The sequence below is a fragment of the Periophthalmus magnuspinnatus genome, chromosome 12 (assembly GCF_009829125.3).
Source record: "Periophthalmus magnuspinnatus isolate fPerMag1 chromosome 12, fPerMag1.2.pri, whole genome shotgun sequence".
Classification (NCBI taxonomy): domain Eukaryota; kingdom Metazoa; phylum Chordata; class Actinopteri; order Gobiiformes; family Gobiidae; genus Periophthalmus; species Periophthalmus magnuspinnatus.
Genome location: NC_047137.1, coordinates 3,622,932 through 3,646,011, shown reverse-complemented (window position 1 = coordinate 3,646,011; position 23,080 = coordinate 3,622,932). Strand labels below are relative to the sequence as shown.

The 23,080-nt window shown below is 39.2% G+C and overlaps 1 protein-coding gene across 1 annotated transcript; it reads left to right on the top strand.

Moving 5' to 3' along the window:
- Positions 1–1,389: 1,389 nt before the first annotated feature.
- On the top strand, positions 1,390–21,104 carry nnt (nicotinamide nucleotide transhydrogenase). The gene is made up of 22 exons (XM_055225717.1): positions 1,390–1,443; positions 2,264–2,473; positions 3,505–3,734; positions 3,799–4,016; positions 4,082–4,169; positions 4,273–4,361; positions 4,576–4,763; positions 5,242–5,375; positions 5,450–5,641; positions 5,851–6,004; positions 6,630–6,791; positions 8,222–8,332; positions 11,415–11,560; positions 11,779–11,974; positions 12,549–12,782; positions 13,028–13,188; positions 13,471–13,650; positions 13,765–13,924; positions 17,607–17,688; positions 18,218–18,336; positions 18,707–18,822; positions 19,153–21,104. The coding sequence occupies exons 2-22, from the start codon at positions 2,323–2,325 to the stop codon at positions 19,300–19,302; spliced, it is 3,261 nt and encodes a 1,086-aa protein (XP_055081692.1). The 5' UTR covers positions 1,390–1,443; positions 2,264–2,322; the 3' UTR covers positions 19,303–21,104.
- Positions 21,105–23,080: the final 1,976 nt, after the last annotated feature.

Genomic DNA, 23,080 nt, shown 5'->3' with positions numbered 1-23,080 from the left:
CTTATAATGTAAAAAATATACAATGTATATGTAAAGTTTGCACAAATAGAGGTAGTTGAAGACATTTGAAAAAAAAAAAAAAAAAAAAAAAAAAAAATATATATATATATATATATATATATATATATATATATATATATATATATATATATATATATATATATATATATATATATATATATATATATATATATATATATATATATATATATATATATATATATATATATATATATATATGTGGATTTTATGGTCATGGGGATCCTTGAGGACCCCATGTTTGTCACCCTAAGATGACAAACATTTTTACATAAACCTCTCCCATTGAAAACACAGATGCACCATTTGTTTTTTTGTTTTTTTCACCATGAATTATTGACATATATGAGGCTCTAATAAATTTAGCTCAAGTTTCCCACTTCACTCTTAATTTTGAAAATATCACTTTTTTATTGTTCACTTTGGGTAAAAATATGCATCAAATATACAATCTGCTTATATATGAGTAGAGCAGAAGTAAATTAAGACATTTTAAAGTAGAAAAACATATTCATCTATGTGGATTTTATGGCCATTTAAAAAGGGGGACCTTCAAGGGTCCCTAAGATGATGAATGTACCCATTTGTTTTAGCTTTTGAAATGAACATGTGAGATCAAAAATCATCATGACATTTTAAAATTGGACCTGATGCATGATATCTAGATTTATTATTATTAATATTGATGTTTGGAAAAAAAAAAAAGAAAAAAAAAAAAGTTACTCAAAAGGACCCTTGAGGGTCCAGAGACCAGAGAGTTAAGATTGATAAACTGCCTATGAGACTGGCCAGTTATCCTAAGCAAATACTCTTAGATTGGTCTCTAGTATATAAACATTCATTTGCTCCTCATATGTTTCAACCTTGCAATAATTGTAACATACGCACATATCCATATTTTCTTAAAACTGGTATAATAATGGCATTACACATCCGGAAGGGTATCTTTTGACTTGAATTTTTTATCTGCCTTTCAGATTCCAGTTACCCCAGGAGAATTTGTAATAGTTATGGATGCTATTTCTCAAGGTGTTAATGTTAATATTGTTTAAAGGAGGTGTTCCTGCTTCAAGAGGGACACTGTTACATGTGATATATTTGAGACCGCTCTTCACCTCCAACCGGAACACCTAAGACAATTTAACTCTGTATAACTGGTGTTATTCTTATCTATGTCAGTTTGTGTTGTACTGTATACCCCTGGCATTGCATTCACTTTTATTGCCCCACGTATCAAAAATGTATTAATACATATTTGGAGCGAGAGAGAGAGAATAAAGTTCACACAGCACATCCATAGCGTCGGATGCGCATCATTTGGTCCTATAAGATTCTATCCAAACCGTCGACATCTTCCGGGTCGATACAAGTTCTCCTGGTCTGCACAGGAGACGGTCTGCAAAGGTCGGTGAAGTTATCCAGATGTATCCTTGCTACTGTCTCTTTACATTATGCACTAATTAGCCTTGATAGCTGTGCATGTAAAAAGAGGACTCATATGTTCTTCCCTGGCTGCTTCCATTGGCAATAAAATAACGGCGGCTAGCGCGTTAGCTGCGTTAGCTTTGCCCGCTTGATTTAAGTATTGAAGTAGAGGAAAAGAGAACTTCAGGAGCCGGCTGTCCTGTACTGTTAGAAAAAACGCCTAGATAATCATCTTGCAAAGGCAACTCAAATATCTGTTGCATCAACCTTGACCAAATGCATCGTTTTTTAATTCAAATGTTCTATAATTACAAAGAATTTAGACCTTTTATGCATTAGATCTCCCCCTATAATATTCACTTTTTGGTCTTATGTTGGTTACACAAGAGTGAAGGTTTATTAAATGAGAGTAACAAAGATCTACTGCAGTCCATGAAACCTTTAGCTGTAACCCAGGCTAAAGCATAAACACTGATGTGCTTTAAAATTGAAAGTCTAAATATTTTGTGCATTGTTTTCCAAGAAAAAATGTGTGGCTATAAATCTATGGTGGCGGCCTAGTGATGACAGTAGTTGTTTTTACCAGTTCACTCCAGCTTAAGCCTCTCTTCAACAGGAAAGCTGTACCAGTCTATTCTCGTTCCTTTATCACCACTTTAAATAAATAGTCCTTGCTTTATACCGCCTGTTACACGTGGAAGCTGAGTCTCTAGCTTACTTAGTATTCAACTTTTCTTGCACAGAGAAAAGTAATGTCACTGTAAAAGTAAAGTATAGTAACTACTATACTTTTGTCCAGAGGAGGGGGGCTGCCTATTGTGCTGACTCCAGCAGGGGTGAACGTTGGATGTGGGCACCATGGCGAATCTGTTCCGTGTTGTAGTGACCAGCTGCTCAGTTCCTGTGTTCCGTGGAGTCTCCTGTCTAAAACTGCAGAACGCGCCATCAATCAAAACCAGCTTACGCTTTTTCAGAACCCACCCTGCCTTGGCAAGATGTGCCAGTCCAGGTATATCATGAAACAAACCAGCAATAATATTTTCTGTACATTAACATTGTAATATTTCTTTTATCAAAATGTATCCAAATGTATCAAAATAAATCTGTTTTCGATATGCAGGGAGCATATGAAACAAAGCTGGAACTAGCATTGCGCAAAAGTTGGGGATGTTGTCAGTAATCAACATCAAATAAGCCCAGCGTAAGTCCATTTCAGATATGTCAAGTCAGGGATTTAAACAGTAGGGCAGGGGATTGTGCATGTCTGTGTCTTACAATATAGGTTTGTGTGGACAGAACATACTGAGAGCATAATGGTTGTTTTGATGACATACACTGACGCTCTAATTCTCTTGGAAGCTTTTCACATGTGCATTATATGCATACTTTGGGTTTGACAAATCTAGTTTTATTTTCCAACAATGTGTTTCTTATAAGAAATTATTTATAGCACTACTGTGTCTTTTTACAAAATGAAAAGTTTTGTTCAAGTTAAAGTGAATATTTGTATAAGCAGTCAATGCTTTTAAGTATTGCTTTTTGTAGTAGAACTACATTTGCTATAAAATGTTAATTAAATGTAGCACTGGTATTTTCCTCAGCTCTACTGTGAGCCATTTCTTATTTTGGTGTTGTGAGAACCTGTTCCAGCTGGTCACAGGTCCTCCGTCTGTTGTCTGTGTGTCAAAGAGCTGCTGGTGAGTTTGTTCAAGGGGCAGAGGTTGACCTGTCTGCGATGAAATCAGGACCAGTAACAGCAGCCACTATATCCTGGTCACACATGTATCAGTTAACAAAGTACAACTAAGACAAAAGCTTCTGGCACAGAAAGACTAAGGCTGTGCCTTTTGTAGTATTCTTGCATTTCTGGATTAGTCATTGGGTTCCAATATTTCTCAATTTTACTTACCAACCTCTTTTTAAATAGTTTTAATAATTCAAATTTAAGTATCATGCACAATGACTTTGACCTTTGTATATAGTGCACTGTAAACTGGAAATAATGTATTTATTCTCTGTTAATGTTTTTGGCTTTCCCAGGAATTCCTTACAAACAACTCACAGTTGGTGTCCCTAAAGAGATATTTCAGAATGAACGGCGTGTGGCGCTGTCTCCTGCGGGTGTGCAGGCACTCATCAAACAGGGATTCAATGTTGTTGTGGAGTCTGGTGCTGGGGAATCATCAAAGTTCCCAGATGAACAGTACACTCAGGCTGGAGCTTCAGTTAAAGACCTGAAAGATGTGTTGGCATCAGATGTTGTGGTCAAGGTGGGATTATACTGTAAACTGAACGCTTAAGACATATTTGTAATCAACAATTTTTATGGTTCAGGTTCGTGCTCCTGTCTTCAACCCTGCCCTCGGGGTGCATGAGGTGGACATGCTGAAAGATGCTGCTACTTTAATCAGTTTCATCTATCCTGCACAAAACCCAGAACTGATGGACTTGCTTTCCAAAAAGAAGGCTACAGTCCTGGCTATGGATCAAGTGCCCAGAATCACTATTGCCCAGGGTTTTGATGCACTCAGCTCTATGGCAAATATTGCTGGGTAAGGACTTGACACTAAAAAGTTTGTATATGTTAAGTATTTACAATGCTTGTGTTTTTTAACAGTTATAAGGCCGTGGTGTTGGCAGCTAACAGTTTTGGGCGCTTCTTCACCGGACAAATCACTGCAGCGGGTAAAGTGCCCCCTGCAAAGGTTTGTAAACATATTTGTTCTAACATTTTATATCAGAGTTCTCAGGATGTTGCCACGTCTATTGTATATCAATCATTCTTTGTCTTGTGTGTTTCTGCTGCAGGTGCTCATTATTGGAGGTGGTGTGGCTGGTTTAGCAGCAGCTGGTACTGCCAGAGCCATGGGAGCTATAGTTCGAGGATTTGATACCAGGTTTTTTGTATACATTTTTGCATCTATTTTTAGAGAATGTATGAAACAACCAATAGTTTTCTGCTATGCTGTTTAAATGCACACCGTGTACTTTGTATAGTAAAAACGGTCACCCACAGCTCCAGTGCAAAATTAACTGCAGTTGGCATTATAATTCTTACTTACTATGGTATAAAGTGGAAAGTCACAAATGGCTGTATGTATGTGTTTTTAGAGCTGCTGCTTTGGAGCAGTTCAAGTCTCTGGGTGCAGAGCCTCTGGAGGTGGACATCAAGGAATCTGGAGAGGGCCAGGGAGGATATGCCAAGGAAATGTCAAAGGAGTTCATCGAAGCAGAGATGAAGCTGTTTGCCAAACAGTGTCAGGACGTGGATATTGTCATCAGCACTGCTCTAATCCCTGGTATGCAGATCATCACAGGTTGTCCTTTCACCAGCAAGAGCTATGGGTTGCCTAGGGCTGTCAAAGCTAAAGTGTTATGTCATGTGATTGATCAAAGAAAAAATATGTAAATATGTATGTATACGTATTTAATAATGAATGAATGGAAATTAATTGCATGGTGTGTTTTAACCAAACGCACTTTTACAGGTTATGTAGAGAGGCTTTCCCAAAGGGAGGAGGAATGTACAGGAGCAGTACTGATGTCACATAAAATCCATCTGTCCTCTCTTTGATAAGTGCAGAGTCTAATGTTTATTAGCATGGAGCAGAAAAAAAGATTCCACAGGGATGTTTATTTGAACATAGTTTTCTTGCGGCACCTTTATTTTCTTCACAGCCTTTACAAGTGGGTTGCGGAGAGAGCTGTTGCAAACCTGATAACATTAGGCATCTTTCCCAACCTACAACTGAAAACAAACTATGCATTATATTCTAGGTAGAAGGGCACCCATCCTAATTACTAAACCGATGATTGAGAGCATGAAAGATGGGTCAGTAGTGGTGGACATGGCTGCTGAGGCAGGAGGCAACATTGAGACAACAGTTCCTGGGGAGCTTTCAGTGTACAAGGTTTGGTAATTACATGTTTGATACATTTACACTGTACCTCACAAAGGTAAAAGTTAACTTCTCATCTCTTACAGGGTGTAACTCATATTGGCTACACAGATCTTCCAAGTCGGTTGCCCACACAGTCCAGTACTTTATACTCTAACAACATTACTAAGCTTGTTCGAGCTATCAGCCCTGACAAAGACAACTTTTTCCTTGATGTCAAGGATGAGTTTGACTATGGCACGATGGATCATGTTGTCAGGGGATCTATTGTCATGCAGGTATTGTTTAAAGCAGAGTGTAGTGTTGCTAAAATTGTTTAAAGTTGTGTAGTTCACCAAAGCAATTGCATGTTGTGGTCACTAGATGTCACTGTAACAGCTCTAAAGTGCATGCAAAGCTTTTTTCTCTGAATCATTCAGTCATCCCTTGCCTTGCCTATGTTACAAATACTGTGTTGATCAGCTGTTCACTTTTTTTTTTTTGGTAGAATGGAAAGAATCTATTCCCAGCTCCTCAGCCCAACAATGTTCCTGTTGCAGCACCACCAAAACCAAAGTCAGTCCAAGAACTGGAAGCAGAGAAAGCTTCACAGATCTCTCCCTTCAGGGCTACGCTCACCACTGCTGGTCTTTATACTGGTGGTAAGCACTCAGGCAATTAAAACTTAAAGAACACAATCTCCTAATTAACTGACATAACATTTCCATAGAGCAACATATGTCACTTGTCTTTTGACAATTCTAATTGGCAATGAACAAGGTTGAGCTCTAAGGTCAAGAATAGGTAAATTATCAGCTTTTAGGTCAGTGCAGGAATGTGCACAGAGGCGAGAAGTGACATGGGTGCACACTCAGGCACCCTGTTAGTGTCAGGAAGTGTGCATTGTAAAAATAGTGTCCCACTGTGTGTTTGTTTGAAGTGGAGCTGAGGTGTGGGTTCCCATGGTGCCACACCACGCTCTGTGTGAGTGCACCACACACAGTTAATGTGCTTCACACATAGTTGAGGTACTCTGTAGTTTCCCCACTGAACACTATCACACAGCCACCGTTTTGAGCTACCCTTTATTAGTGCCTGTTACAGGCTTATTAGTGTGAGGCATGACTACTAATGGGGTACAAAACATTCATTTCATTTGCTAAATTGAACATGATATTCAATGTTTTAATTTAGTACATTGTGTCTGCCATGTTTTGTATTAGTTATTTTATTTTAACTGATTTTGTCAAAATATTAGCACTGCTTATATTCTCTGTCCTTTGTCAGGTTTTGCCACCATGCTGGGTCTGGGTGTGTCTGCTCCTAACGCTGCCTTCACCCAGATGGTCACCACGTTTGGCCTGGCTGGTATTGTTGGATACCACACAGTGTGGGGAGTCACTCCTGCTCTGCACTCTCCACTCATGTCTGTCACAAACGCCATCTCAGGTTAGTTTAATTTGCCACCTCCACCACCATAAAACTGGCCTCTAAAATGGCCTCTGTGCTGTTCTTTAAAATCCAACCACTCAGTCCAAATAAAACATGAAAAGATTGTGTCCTTATTGTCTTGACACAAAGAGGTTAGAGGTTTAGCAAGGTAGGTCTGTGTGTGTGTTCTCATGCCTTTGATCAATGCTCAGGTTTAGCAGTGGTAGGAAGTAACACACTGGTGATCTCATACGTCACACAAGTCCTTGGCTAGTTGCTTGTTCACACAGCTAGACATGAGCTATGTAACTGCTATAATGGACAGTTTTCACCACCTTTTAAAAGGTATTAGCCACCCTTTTAAACTTCTTCACACTACCTTTAACCATTTTGGTTCCTTTCATTTAGGGTGGTTTTACTATAGTCATGACCAAATTTTTTTTCAACCATTTACTCTTGCACTTTACCTTTACATGCTAACTTGCTTACTGGATGGGCTTATGGAAACATACAGCAGACTTGTGGTACGTTTGCCAGGCATTATAAAGACAGTCAAATTGGAATTTAAGTTTTTGCAGTGGGACAGTTGCATCCTTCAAGGAGAAGTTATAGAGTTACAGTCAGAAGAGATTCTGACGGGATTCTGATATCAGTGCCTCACTTTGGCATAGCTAAATATGTTTATTTATTTTATTTATTTATTTAAAAAGGGGACAATGCACATTAATAAACATTACAAATAAATAATGTAAATGTGCCCGAGTTAGCTGACTAGAGCGTGTGATGTCTGATGAAATACTTTTATCTACCTGAGAGCACAGTTTTAATGCTTCAGTGATAATAGGTTTTGTTGGGGATGCCTACTGCCTTTCTGGCCAACCTTTTGTGTGTGTGGTAGCCAAAGATAGCATTGATCTGTTCTTAAAAGGTGTAACATTTTTATAGTTCAGATATGTTAAAACTATGATTTGTTTTTTATAGAGATTATATAATTTTTCAATAATAAATAAATAATAATCTCAATAAAGAATTGAAAATGACTTGAATAGTAGTCTAAATAATATCATGATGTTCTCTGATGTCTAACATTCAGAGTTGTACCTGAGTTGCAGCTGAATTGGACAGACACATCTGTGTGAATGTTTTGAATTGTATCTTACTGGCTGTAAGTCATTACAGGCCTGATGTTATCAAGGTTTCCTGCGTCTGTTTTGGTAAACAGTCTTTTAATGTTTCTGAACCATTCCACAGTCGGAAAACAATATGCTAAGAAGACAACAGTAAATAAATAAGTCATAATGTTGTGAAAAGATGTTCTCATTTTCAGGTTGAGCTTTGACACTGATTAGAGGGGATTTTAGAATTTGATGAACTTCCTTCATACACGGACAACTTGCACACTGTGTAAACAATCTGAGTGAATATTAAAACTAATTTGTGTTGTATAGGTCTAACGGCAGTGGGTGGGCTATCTCTGATGGGAGGTGCTTATAGCCCAGAAACTACTGCTCAGACACTGGCTGTACTTGCTGCCTTCATCTCCTCAGTCAACATTGCCGGTATCGTATCTCACTTTATACAATAAATGTCATGATCCAGGCTTTCCATCTGTTGGTTGCTTATAAATTTGTTATCTATTTTGTCTCCGTCAATAAGATGAGCAAAAACAGGCAGGCCATATAGAAATACATTTTATTTGGACATATACTCTGTGGCTTTGGCTTCATGCACAGATTTCTAAGTGGTGTACCACATTACCCACAATCCCTTATAAGTTAAAAAAAAGATACTCCATGGAATTGGACAAAACACACAAGTGAAACCTGGCTCCTACAAACTCAATTATTTCCGTATGTATTGTGAAACAGGTCCCCGTAATTTCCTCTCAAGTGGTGCAGCAAAAAAAATAAAAATTGTTCTAATATCTGAGAAATTTATTTACCATCAATACAGGACTCAGCAACTGTAGACATGGACCCTCAAGACATTGTACTAGACTGGAATGGACAACACAATCACAGTCTAGTCTAGTCTAGTTATGCTTCCATTGTGGGCAACCAATAATAATATGTAGAGCTTTTCCACACGCTCGAAGTTGCTTTACAATTTTGTGCATTATTCATTCACTCCACACTTGGTGGAGGTAAGCTAGTATTGTAGCCACAGCCGCCCTGGGGGTAGACTGATGGAAGCGAGACTGCCAATCTGCCCCATCCGACCATCACCAACATTCATGCACACACCACTTTCATACTAGCCAATGTGGGTGAAGTGCCTTACCTAAGGACACAAGGACAGTTTTTGTCACTAGCACCCCACTGTGGCACCTGGTATTCCCAGCAGTCTCCCATTCAAGTACTGACCAGACCAGGCTTAGCCTCTGACATCAGATGAGATCAAGCTTTGGAGGTTTGTCAACATATGTATATGTCTCCTATATTTTTTTATTTGAACAGTACACACATTATAGTCCTTACCATTGATGTCTTGCACATTTGTATAATCCACAACCAAATATGCATGTATTACATAGACAGTCCTATAGACATATAGATTTACTCTTTAAGTAGCTATGGTTTTAGAAGTACATTAACGTTCCTCCATATCAATATTATAATAACACTAAGGAGATTGCTTTGATATGTATTATAGAGTCTTAAGATTGCGACTAAAATTACATGAACTCTTACAATTTAATGTATGTGTGTGGATATGCACGTGGCTGCAGTCATGCCATAGGACAGTGGTTCTTAACCTGGGTTCGATCGAACCCTAGGGGTTCGGTGAGTCAGTCCCAGGGGTTTGGCGGAGGTCAAGACACGCACCCGACTCATATGATTCGCGGACTGCGAGTGTCTCCAGATGCTGGCCGTGTCCTAATTCGACAAATGCACCCTTTGCTGTGCCTATCAAACACTGCTCCCTCCAAGCTGCGCGCGTGCGCAATTGCGCACTGCTGACACGGTCTCCGCGCACAGAAAATCTGTGCTGCGCACAAAAAAATCGAACCGGAGTTGAAAATAAAATAAACACACAACAATGTGTGTGTTTGTTCACACAATAGCAGTGTGTGGTTTGTAAATATATATTTATTTTGACCTATACCACTTGTTTTGGATATATTTTATTTACAAAAACACATTATATATTGTGTTTTGATATGATATATAAATGTACAGTAATAGAGCAGCTGGGTGTGCAGATACAGATTCCTCTCAGTGTGTATTGGTCATTGAATACTGTCACTTCGAACAGCATAAAAACATAAAACGACATAAAAACAAAGAAAAGGAACAGACTTTGCTGTGAAAATGACATGAGAGTGGCACTTGCCAAGGGAAAGCCCTGCATTTCTGAACTGGTCTCTCAAAGGCAACAACAGAAGTCATTTGCAGTAAATATTCATTATTATTGTAGCCTGGTGGAAATTAGGTGATGGGTGTGTGTTAAATTGTTAAAAATAATAAATAGCATAAATACAATAAGTTCATTATTGGAATACATAATACAATAGAAAATTAAAATTATTTTAGTGTGGTAATGTTAAAAAGGTCATGTCTTTATGAAAAGGTATGTATGTACCGGTAATTTGTTGTGAGTTCATACATTGTATTGGTTTTATTCTTTGAACACAGTGATGTTAATGCATGATTTATTTTGTGCACCAGTAAAACACACATATGGCTTGAATTTGAAAAAAATATATATTTTATTTTTCAATAAAGAAGGGTTCGGTGAATGTGCTTGTGAAACTGGTGGGGTTCAGTACCTCCAACAAGGTTAAGAAACACTGCCATAGGAAAAGGACAGATGTGCCAGCAGTAATGTGATCTCTCCCAAAGCACTGAGATGGAGCCTGGTCTGAGTTTAACACATTTGAGGTTTTCTTCTTAAAATATTTATATTGACACAAAGTAGATCCATTAAATTCCTGACATTGGCTATTGGCATTGGCACTAGCTTCTACCCATTAGTTTTTAAACACCTGTGATCTAAAAATTTTGGATCAGTCAAAATTGTATCTGTAACACAAGTCTCAGACTTTTCACCTGAGTAATTTATTTATTGAACCTTTATTTAACTAGGGAAGTTCCTTTTTCGATGAGCAGCTCATACCGATAAACAAACATTTATACAAAATAATATAGGCCTGTCACTATAATTACTACAGCGACTTAGTGTTCAATAAATGACAGGTGGAATGGTTATTTTTGGGGTGAATATTTAGCGTAGGTGCTTTTTTTTTTTTTTTTTCCTGGACGTTTTGGTTATTTTTCTGCACTATAAACTTTGAGCTGTTGAGAGTGGAATATATATATATATATATATTTATATATATATAACGTCTATGACTTATTAAACCATTTTTGGGGGGAAATCCTACTTTAAGGTTATCATGTCAGTGGCACAATGGGATTTAATATAATCGTTTATTGTCTAGATTTTCTTCAGCAATATATCGTATTTCAGAATTTATCATGATAGACTTAAGATAATAGTCAATGTAAACAGAACATTGAATTGCAACTTGGTGCACATTTAGGGAGGGTGAGGGTCACAAGTCCATGTGTTTTAGAACATCAGATTAATTTTTTCACAACTGTGTATAGTTTTACCACTTTTTTGTTGTCTCTTGAACAGGTGGGTTCCTTGTGACTCAGAAGATGTTGGACATGTTTAAGCGTCCCACTGATCCTCCTGAGCATAATTATCTCTACTTGCTTCCTGGTGGTGTGTTTGTTGGAGGCTACGCTGCAGCTCTACAGTCTGGATACAACATTGAGCAGGTGTGAGAGCAGAGGTTTGCAACCCCATCTAAGCATTATATCTAATATCTTATGTTAACTTAAGTTTCTTAAATAAACTCATTTTTTGTCATGTTATCTTACTGTCAGTCAAATATGAATGCTATTTGTACAGATGTTGTACAGGCAGTCCCTATTTGATTCCTCTCATTTACTTTTGTGCAACTGCTTATTTAAACTTTTACTCTCCATCTCCTCAGATGATGTATTTAGGCTCTGGTCTATGTTGTGTTGGAGCCTTGGCTGGGCTTTCCAACCAAACCACAGCACGTCTTGGAAATGCATTGGGAATGATGGGAGTTGCAGGGGGGATTGTAGCCACGTTGGGTGCCCTCAAGCCAAGCCCTGAACTCCTGACTCAGATGAGTGCTGCCATGGCTGTAGGTGGAACTGCTGGTAAGTATGTCCACATCAAATACAGTGAGCCAGACTGAACTGATAAGAAGCCAATTAATTGGACTGTTTAGTCTGCACTTGCATATGTATATGAGAGCAACAGGTGGTGGCCTCTGTGAGCTGTTTACGTCAAACATAACATGAGTAATACAATCCAGACTTAGCAAGACCTGTAATAGTTGGCATTGTACATTACTCACATTCCAACAGTTTTTCTCAACAGTTGAATGCTCAAACGGTTAATTGTTCCAGTAACCTGGTTAAACCTAGTTTAAACCATCTACATAGACAACAATGCTGTTTATGTCTTTAAAAACCTTCTAAAGCGGCCTAAGCATAGTACGCATTGTATACCTACTCACTAACATGGAATGTTCCCAAATGGTCTCCATCATCTGCACCTGGCTTCTATATGACCTTTTTCCCAGCAGTACTTTTATGTTATCTGCTTTTAATTTACATCTAAATTTTGTATTCATGTATGCATCTGTCATATCTCCAAAACAACTTGTGATAACACTGTAACTAGTTATATATTCCATCTCAAACATCTTTATCTGGCCTTTGATTTTAGGGCTGGCCATCGCGAAAAGGATCCAGATCACTGACTTACCGCAGCTGGTGGCTGCTTTCCACAGCTTGGTTGGCCTAGCTGCAGTGCTCACCTGTGTGGCTGAGTATATGATTGAATACCCCCACTTTGCTACGGATCCAGCTGCCAATCTCACAAAGATTGTTGCCTACCTTGGCACATACATTGGTGGCATCACATTTAGTGGCTCTTTGGTTGCTTATGGCAAACTGCAAGGTATACAAAGTTACTAGAGTACAAAACAGGTTCTTTTAAAGCCAAAGATAACTGTACATATGATTAGATCAAACCATATAATGGTAATATGGTATGTCAGTTAAAAAAGTCTGCAAATAGTTTGCATGGATTTTTATGTGTAAATGTAATAAGACCAATATACCTATATGCTTTGGATAGCAAGGCTTGGTGTGTATTGTAGACCATTCTGACATAACTTCTGATGTATGTACCATCTCTACCAGGAATTCTGAACAGTGCTCCCCTAATGCTTCCTGCACGTCATGCTCTGAATGCCAGCCTGATGGCAGCCTGTGTTGGTGGGATGGTTCCCTACATGCTTGATCCCAGCTACACTACTGGCATCACCTGCCTGGGATCTGTCTCTGCCCTGTCCGCTGTGATGGTAGGTACTGTTCAAGAGAAATATGGGTTCTAAAATTTGCAGATTTTTTTTTAAAAATAATATGCAAACTTGTTTTCTGTCTGGTGGATTTTTAGCATACAAACCAAGTGTCACGAGTTATTATTGCATTTTATGGGGTTGGAACAAAGCAGAAACTAATAGGAAAGCTAAAATTTCATTAGAAGCAAGCCAAAGAAAACCAGTTTAATATGCATAAATGACAGATGCAATGCAAATGTGGACCGTAACCATTTTTAGTAAAGTTTTGTTCCCTTCCTAAAGGGTGTAACACTGACAGCAGCCATAGGAGGCGCTGACATGCCTGTAGTTATTACAGTGCTTAACAGTTACTCTGGCTGGGCCCTGTGTGCTGAGGGCTTCCTGCTGAACAACAACCTGCTGACTATTGTTGGAGCACTTATTGGATCTTCTGGGGCTATTCTGTCATACATTATGTGTGTGGTAAGTATTTAACAAATATTACATAATGAAACATTATTTCTTTTATATATGCAAAGAAAATTGGTGCATCTGTGCAGATTTTCAACTAAGGTAAATCTCACTTTGCCCCACAAGGCTATGAATCGGTCCCTGGCTAACGTAATCTTGGGGGGCTATGGCACGTCTTCCACTGGTACAGGAAAGCCTATGGAGATCACAGGAACGCATTCTGAGGTCAATGTGGATCAGACAGTCGACATGATTAAAGAGGCTCAGAACATAATCATTACTCCAGGTAAGACTCCTGCACTACACATGCACTCTGCATGCATTTGCGCACACGCACACACATACACACACAAAAGTACACACACAAGCACACATTATGACTCTTGAAAGTGAGTGGAAAAACATGATACTTTGACTTTGCCATCCTTTTTCCTTCTCTGTCTTAGCAAAGTGTGGGTTGTGTTTATTTAACCTTTTCTTGACCCATGTTACATCGCCATTCAGCTAATTGACAAGTCATGGTAGAGCAGCCACACACGCACAGGAGTTCTGTGTGGTCGGCAGTCCCTAGTAAATAGACATTCTACAGTGCAACATATATACGCAAGGTCAAGGGAAAATTAGATGGAACCAGAGCATGGTGGGTTTTTGTTGACAATTCAAAAGCAACACTTAGAATAGGCTTGATCCATTTTAAGGGCTCAAGTGTGGGGTCCAGCCATTGTTCTAGTCACACGTGTTCTTCTCCTATATTTAAGTTTCCATTTAGATATGAATCCTCCAGTGGCAAGTCCTCAAAGCTACTCTGACCTCATAATTGTGTGGCCTAGTGACATTTCATTGCACTCTCAGACTGTTGTTAACCCTTTTGAATTTTGACATGCTGTTTTACTCACATGGGTACATGTAAACATAGACTAGAAGCACATAGCCTGCAAATGAGTGCTTCCAGATAAATTGCTGAGGGGTTTGTTATATACAAATAACTTTAAACAACTGTAAGTAGTTTCCTCTAAAGTTAAATTAAAAACAAAAATATTCAAATACTTGAAAAACGAACTAATCATAAAAGGATTCAAAGGGGTTTACATTATGATATATTGTGTAATACAATAGAAGTATTATTTAATCAACAATTGTGGACCACTGTTTAGCAATTTATTGTTTTACATAATATTAATAACAATGCTTTAGTCTAATCATTTCTCTAGATGCTCAAAGGCTTTTTAGAATTTCATGCATTATTCATTAATCATTCCCTATTGGAGGTGGTAAGCTACTTGTCACAGTTACCCTGGTGTAGACTAGGCATTTTTGCCTTTAGGTTAGAGGCTGAATGTTGCATATTACATATTGATTGGTACATTGTACATTATAAGGTATACTACTGCAAGGGTAATAATAAAAACTAAGTTTTACACCTTTTTTATAAGTGTCTGAATGATTTATTGGATCTATTTTGTGACATTTCAAACAAGATACTTAAGACACTCAAAACAATTTTATGCATTTTGCGGATGTCATTATTGCATGACATTAGGTTATTTTCTGTTTAATATATGGTGCTATATGGGGCCTGCTTTAAATCCCATTTCCATTGTGACCTTTAGTAACTTGGTCTGATTGACATCTGTGGAAACATTCAGATGTGGTTTGATAAACGTAACCGCTTTCCTGGCTTGGTCCAAGCCATCTCTGACTGGACTCAGCCAACATGTTTTTCTTATAGAACAGGCCACTTCTGTTATCCTTCTGGGTTTTTCTATAGGGCCATAAACCCTTTCTTGATTACTTATAACCGTTATCTACAGTTATTTTTAATACGAAATATTGCAACTAGTGCTAAACACTAGGGAGGCATCCTGAGCAGATGCCCAAGCCACCTCAGCTGGCTCCTCTCGACGTGTAGGAGCAGCGGCTCTACTCCGAGCTCCTCACCCTAGCCCAGCCACCCTGCAGAGGAAGACCATTTCAGCCACTTGTATCCGCGATCTTGTCGTTTCGGTCATTACCCAGAGCTCATGACCATAGGTGAGGGTAGAAACGTAGATTGACCGGTAAATCGAGAGCTTCGCCTTTCGACTCAGCTCCTTCTTTACCACAACGGTCCGATACAGCGACCGCATCATTGTGGACACTGCACCGATCCCCCTGTCAATCTCATGCTCCATCTGTCCCTCACTCATGAACAAAACCCCTAGATACTTGAACTCCACCACTTGAGGCAAACTCCCCGCCCACACAGAGAGGGCAAGCCATCTTTTTTTCCGGTCGAGAACCATGGCCTCGGATTTGGAGGAGGTGATTCTCATCCCAGCTGCTTCACACTCAGCTGCAAACCGCCCTAGTCCCTGCTGCAGGTCCTGGCTTGAAGAAACCATCAGGACAACATCATCTGCAAACAGAGATGAGATCCTGTGGTCTCCGAACTGTACCCCCTAACTGTGCCTAGAAATTCTGTCCATAAAAACAATGAACAGAACCGGTGCAAAGGGCAGTCCTGGCAGAGTCTAACATGCACCAGAAACAGGTCTGACTTATTGCCGGCAATGCGAACACAGCTCCTGCTCTGGTCATACAGGGACTGGACAGCCCTTAACAAAGAGCCCCCATACTCTCGGAGCACCCCCCAAAGGACACCCAGATCCACAAAGCACATGTGGACTGGTTGGGCTAACTCCCATGAGCCCTCGAGCACCTGACGGAGAGTGTGGTCCAGTGTTCCGTGACCAGGACGAAAACCACATTGCTCCTCCTGAATCCGAGGTTTGACTATCAGACAGATTCTCCTCTCCAGTACCCTGGAACAGACTTTACCGGGGAGGCTGAGGAGTGTGATTCCCCTGTAATTGGAACACACCCTCCGGTCCCCCTTCTTTTTCAGCGGGGCCACCACCCCTGTCTGCCAGTCCAGAGGTACCGTCCCCGACTGCCATATGATGTTGCAGAGACGTGTCAGTCAAGACAGTCCCACAGCATCCAGAAACTTGAGGTACTCAGGGCGGATCTCGTCCACCCCCGGGGCCTTGCCACCGAGGAGCTTGCTAACCACCTCAGTGACTCAGTGACAGGGTGATGGACGAGTCCGCCTCTGGGTCCCCAGTCTCTGCACTGCTGTTTGGCCTGTAGGCCGCCACAAGAGTGAGAGACCTGTCCCCGACCCAAAGGCACAGGGATGTGGGATGTGACCCTCTCGTTCACCAGGGTGAACTCCATCAAGACCTGTGGAGAACTGTGGGGCAATGAGCAAGCTCACATTATCTTGAGAAATGGAGAGTCTAGCCCCTCTCATGGAGTTGGGTTCCAGAGCCCAAGCTGTGCATGGAGTTGAGGCCGACTATATCTAGCCGTTAACGCTTGACCTCCCGCACAATCTCAGGCTCCTTCCCCCCCAGCAAGGTGACATTCCACGTCCCCAGAGCCAGTCTCCATGTCCGGAGACCTGGTCGCCGAGGCCCCCGCCTTCGACTGCCGCCCAGATCTCCTCGCATCAGCCTCCCATGACTCCTCCCGCAGGTGGTGAGTCCACATTTCTTCGAGCTGAACCCTCCTTGGCCCCGTGGGGAAAGGCCTGGCCACCAGGCACTCGCTGGTGCAAATCTAAGGATTATTAAGCGTTACTTAAGTCTAGAAATTTCCATTTCATAATGAATTTGTGTGACCACATGTTTCAGGCTAATGTACATGACCAACCAACAGGTTTAGTGGGGTTAAAGGCCTTTCATTGCTACTTGTGGATGCTCTTATGGTGACAGATGTAAGCTGATATGGTTGGCCTGGCATCTGTGGCCTGATGTGATTAGTCAGAACTGTGTGATTAATCTATTTTAATTAGTGGATGATGCGTCAGTTTGTTTTTATTAATTGCAACATGTTAACATTGACATCCCCAATTACAACATAACTGTTTAAATAGATATTGTTAATGTTTCTCAAACAAATGTTTATCCTCCTTTTACCCCCTTAAGGTTATGGACTCTGTGCTGCTAAGGCCCAATACCCTATTGCAGAGTTGGTTAAGATGCTGATGGAAGCTGGCAAAAAAGTCAGGTAATTACATACTTTATTAATGACTGAATAGTCTAGTGTTTTATTCTCTACATTTGCTTGCATTACTTCATTTTAAGGAAAGGAAGTTATTGAGTACAAAGGTGAGATGTGCTTGTTGAAAAGATGAATGGAATAAAAATGTAAAAAGAATAGAGTAAATCTGAAGTAGACCGGAAGTTAGGAGAATTTGCCCTTCCTCCGTTGTTTGATCTGGCTGTGCAGCTGCTGCTACTTAGAGCATTTGTGCTTGATTAGAGGAGTAAGTGGGTGGCCAGAGAATGAAGAGAACACTATACATCCACAGCCTGAATCTCAAATTTTTGTCTGTATTTACATTGTAGTACTATAACAATGCTTTTTATAAGGTTGCTATCTATTAATCCATTATCTTCCATTTGTCTTTATTGATCAATTAAGAATGTTGTAATAATATTTTAGACAGGGGCAAGACTTTAACAGAGTTATTATTAAACATAAAAATGTACCTTTTTAATAACGGCACAGTAAGCTGGCTGTCATTCTTTCTCAGGTTTGGTATACACCCTGTGGCTGGCCGTATGCCTGGCCAGCTTAACGTACTGCTAGCTGAAGCTGGTGTCCCATATGATATTGTGTTGGAGATGGAGGAGATCAATGAAGACTTCTCAGGTTGGATTTTATCGTTTTAATTTTATGACTTTAAATGGGTTGAAATAATTGTCTCTCTCTTAACTGCTGAAATGATTACACGGAATGTCCTGGAGGTATTTTTTCCCATCATGCAGATCTGTTGCATCTGGTCTTTTCTAACTCTTTCCATAGCAGGATATTTTGTAAACTTGCATTACTGAATTGAGCTGACGATCTCAAAGTATGTTATGCATCATCTCTAGCTAAATTAGCCTTAGCATAACTGGATAATGGCTAATCATCTTTTTTTACTAACATCATGAGCACTGGTACTCAGAGACTGGAGTTTTATGAATAACGGAAATATCACAAAGTTATATATGGATTACTTCTTGTCTTTGTGTCTCAGACACTGATTTGGTTTTGGTGATTGGTGCCAACGATACAGTAAACTCTGCTGCTCAGGAAGACCCCAACTCTATCATTGCCGGTATGCCTGTCCTGGAGGTCTGGAAGTCTAAGCAGGTGAGGCATCTGTTGTGTGAAGGTGTGATGATGTGGTAAAACTCCAAGCATTTTGCAACATTGAGACAGATCATCACAATTTCATATTGAAATTATCAAGGACAGGGGCCTGGCTGGACACAGGCTCACCAAATTAATACTCTTAAATCTTGCACATGCGGTTAAGATGCTATATTCTTCAAGACTTTGATTTGTATGTCCTGAACTCTGCTCCAAATCACCCCAGAAACAAGGCTAACCTGGGCATCACTAATCCATATGATAAAATTAGGTGATAATGTGAACCTTTTCTACTTGAGCTGCATGTAACCAAATGCTCTCTTTATTCAGGTGATTGTGATGAAACGTTCTTTGGGTGTAGGCTATGCAGCTGTTGACAACCCCATCTTCTATAAGCCCAACACCGCAATGTTGCTAGGAGATGCCAAGAAGACTTGTGATGCTCTGCAAGCTAAGGTTCGCGAAAATCTGAGCCTTTAATGCAGGTGTACTTTAAACATCCCCTCAAAGCATAAGAGCAGTGGGGAAAGTTAGAGGACGTTAGACTTTTTTCCTTTTCCTTGAATTTAGGTCAACATTTCGATTAGCTTCCTTGTATACTTAGCAGGCAAAATAATAACTCTAGGAAGTAGAACTCCTTTTTTTTCCTTCCGAAAATATATTAATCAAATGAAATGACGTGGGAACCTCAATAATGTGTGTTCTGATGGAGAGATTCCATAATGAGTGTGTGCTGTTCTATAGGCAACAATTTAAAAAGGTGTTCTGTTCACCTCCATAATGTAAATGTATTTTATGAACGTGTTAGATACGCTAATTTCCACTCTTACTTTTTAATAGTAAATGGATAGCAATAAAACATTTACAGTAGAGGTTTTCCTCAGGTGTCAGTGGCCCATTTTATCAGATTTTAGAAGCTTCACCTTTATAGAGAAATGTTCTTTCAGGCAGCAGTGTATTACTTTTTTCATTTTTTTTTTTTTTTTCACTTTTTTTTTAACATTTTCAAATTAAAACTGATATACACAGAAAAAATAAGCACTTAACGACTGCATATGAAGTAATTTAAACAGTATTTAGACATCCTAGATGTCCATTTGGTGCAAAAGTACGGTATATTTATTCCAATCTTGGATCTAAAGGAAAAAAATTCTCAACCACACATTGTGTATCCTCATTGCTGCTCATTAGAAAAAATAAGGAATGTTATTTGTAAAAATGGATTTTAACTGTTCTGCATATTGTCCCATCAAAAGCTTAGTATTATTTATTTTTTTATTTGAGAATTTCAATTGATAAAAAAGCCACATACCAATGCACATTTTCTGCTGTTTATAGTTTTATTAAGTATATTTTTTAAAGTTATAACATAATTAAAATCTTTCCAAGGGTTTAGGGAACAATAATTGCCATCATTGTCTGTACTGAAAATTACAATGAACTGGGAAGCAGTTACTGTAATGTGGTGTGTGTAAACTTACTGGAACTCCTTGAAGAAGGGCTGGGCAGTTAATCAAAATAATCGATTTTATTCATTTGTGTTTTTAATAATCACAAAATTTGTGAAATCGAGGATTATTATAATTATTTTACTCCTAACTTTACTTGCAAAGCAGGGTTATAGTACAATTTTTAAAAAAATCTTCAAATTATGATTTTTTTTTAAACATCGCTATTAAAATTATATTTCCTATCCATACAAATGTAATTTTCATTCTTGTCCTCTCCTATTATTTAAGAAATTGTAAACAGTTTGAAAGATGAGCAGTCCCTTCTTTGATTCTGATTAAAATCATTTAAAATTGTAAGTGTCCACTGTGTGCAAATTTTATTTTTTGGCCATATCGCCCAGCCCTACCTTGAAGTTGACTTTGGCAACGACCCTACCTCTATATACATTGATAGGACCTTTGTTTTCTCAGACATGTTCTCGCACAAAACGGACATGAATTTCCACTGCATATTTAAGTTTAACATCTTTTCTGTGCATGTAACAATCATGTATTTTTGATGCTGTCGAGAGTTTCAATACAGGCATTTTTGTTTTGGTATTTTTTACACAGCAAGTGGCCAATGTCATTCTTGTCTGGTTGCTTTGAGAATAACTTCTCAAATGAAGGGACTTGATTGATAACTCTGCTCAGTCCAACATAGCCCTTGATTTCTGTTAAATACAAAGAAATTAAATGTTGGGACTTTAGAGGGATAAAGACCACATATACTGTGAATGTTTTTTCATTTGCCACAGAACTTTCTCATCCACAATAAATGATATCAATATCAGATGATGTGTTTGTTTCATACTTGAATACATTTTAATTCATGTACCAAAACTGCTTGTATCAAATGTAAACTCTCAGTGAAGGGACTTACTTGGATGTGTAGGCTGCATATCACTTCAACCCTTAGGCTTCAAGACTACAATTTCTATCTACTATACCCACCTAGCCAAAGGGTTAAAATGTTGATGCAATTTACATAGTTTAACCTGAGTTCAGTAAAGGCGTACCAATGTTGGCATTTGTTAAAATTGAAAAGTGTGTAGACCAGTAGAGCTCCATCTTAAAAAGTAAGATTCAATATATTTAAACAGAACCTACGCCACTGTAAAATGTTGAGAATAGATGTGCAAGCAAACTGGAACGACTGTGAAAAATGTGACTGTGCTATTATCCTTAATGATGACTGATTCCAGGTATTGTCTTCAATGAAAAGAACTAATGAAACAGCAGCAACCAAAGTCACTTTAAACATTTTTGGAGAGGATTGTAGAGTGACTTATTAGGCTTTTGGGAGGAGGGGGGAATATATCAATTTAGGATCAACCAAACATAAATTAAGGTAACAAAGGTAACATTTGGAGGATAAAAATCAATGTGAATGAATAAGTGAGAAGACAAACTCACTGTCATTAACCCACTGCATTGTAGAAATAAGGAGCGCTTCCCCAGGCCAATCTCAGAACTGTGGTAGACCAGGTGAGTTGGCCTTGTAATTATAACCTCTGGGTAGTACTCAAGGGATAGGTGTAGCCCAAAGGTGGGTCCAAGGAGAGAGCAGGAAAGGGGATAGGGGGGACTTTGAACACTAGGAGACATGCAAACAACATAAATGAAGGACAAAGCTGTCACTTTCACGATCACTGCATAGAATCACGAGTCTGCTGTGAGGGTTGAGTGATTTGTGAGGCGTTTTTACTCAAACACGTCAACTTAAAGATTCAGCTCAGCTGGGGGTATGCCTGGTTTGGAGTTATTTTAAAAGATCCATGGATAGAAATGGCTATAGAATAGATTTACTGTGATGTGCGCCATCCTGAGGGTCCCTGTATTTCACCTGAATAGTGTTCTCCACACACTTAGCACCACATTATGTTATATTTTATTTTGCAAAAACACATACAAGTAGTTGCCGTAAAGTAACTCTGTAAGATTTTGAATTTTAACAAACTTAACCTATCTTTGTACCCAGACATGAAGTAAACATCTTATATAGCTGTTACGGATACAATTTTTAAGGCTTATTTTCATAATTACCAAAACTTTAGACAGGATGTCTTGTTAATTTATGTTATAATTTAGTGTTTTGGTTCTGAAGACGATTATCCAATCAGAAAGCAAGCCTCACACGACTCTTACATTTGCCAATTTCTTATTATAGATTCATGGTTTAGGACATTTTTTAAACGGTAAGAGCGCTGGCTACATACTGTTCCTTGCAGATATGTGTCTGGACAATTCCAGCGGGAGCTGTAACTGGCCACCTCTGGAGCGGTCAGGACACGTCTTCCTGCACATCTTTTTCTGACATACAGTACAGGAGTGGTCCCCAACCACCGGGCCGGGGACCGTTACCGGGCCGTTACGCATTTACTACCGGGCCACAAAAAAAAACAAAAAAAACAAAAAAAACAAAAAAAAAACAGTACATAATTTATCAGCGAATCACATCTTCTCCGTCGTAACTTTCGCCCGTCCCTCGTGACGCGCTAATAAGCTTGTCCGTAGATATATTATGAAAATCCTGACAGGAAATAGCCACAGAAATCTATTTGATGTAGTGGCAAGTTTATTATCTGCTCCGCGATGACGTATCACGTCAGACACGTCGCCCAAAACTAGAGCCACAAGCGAGTGAAAATGAGCCAAAAACAAAAGTATTTGGAGAGATTTTTAACAAAGGGGAAAGGGCCCACTAAGGAGCCAGAAGAAGAGACTAGGACCTCCGAGAAAAAGAAGGCTAAATTTAACAGACACTA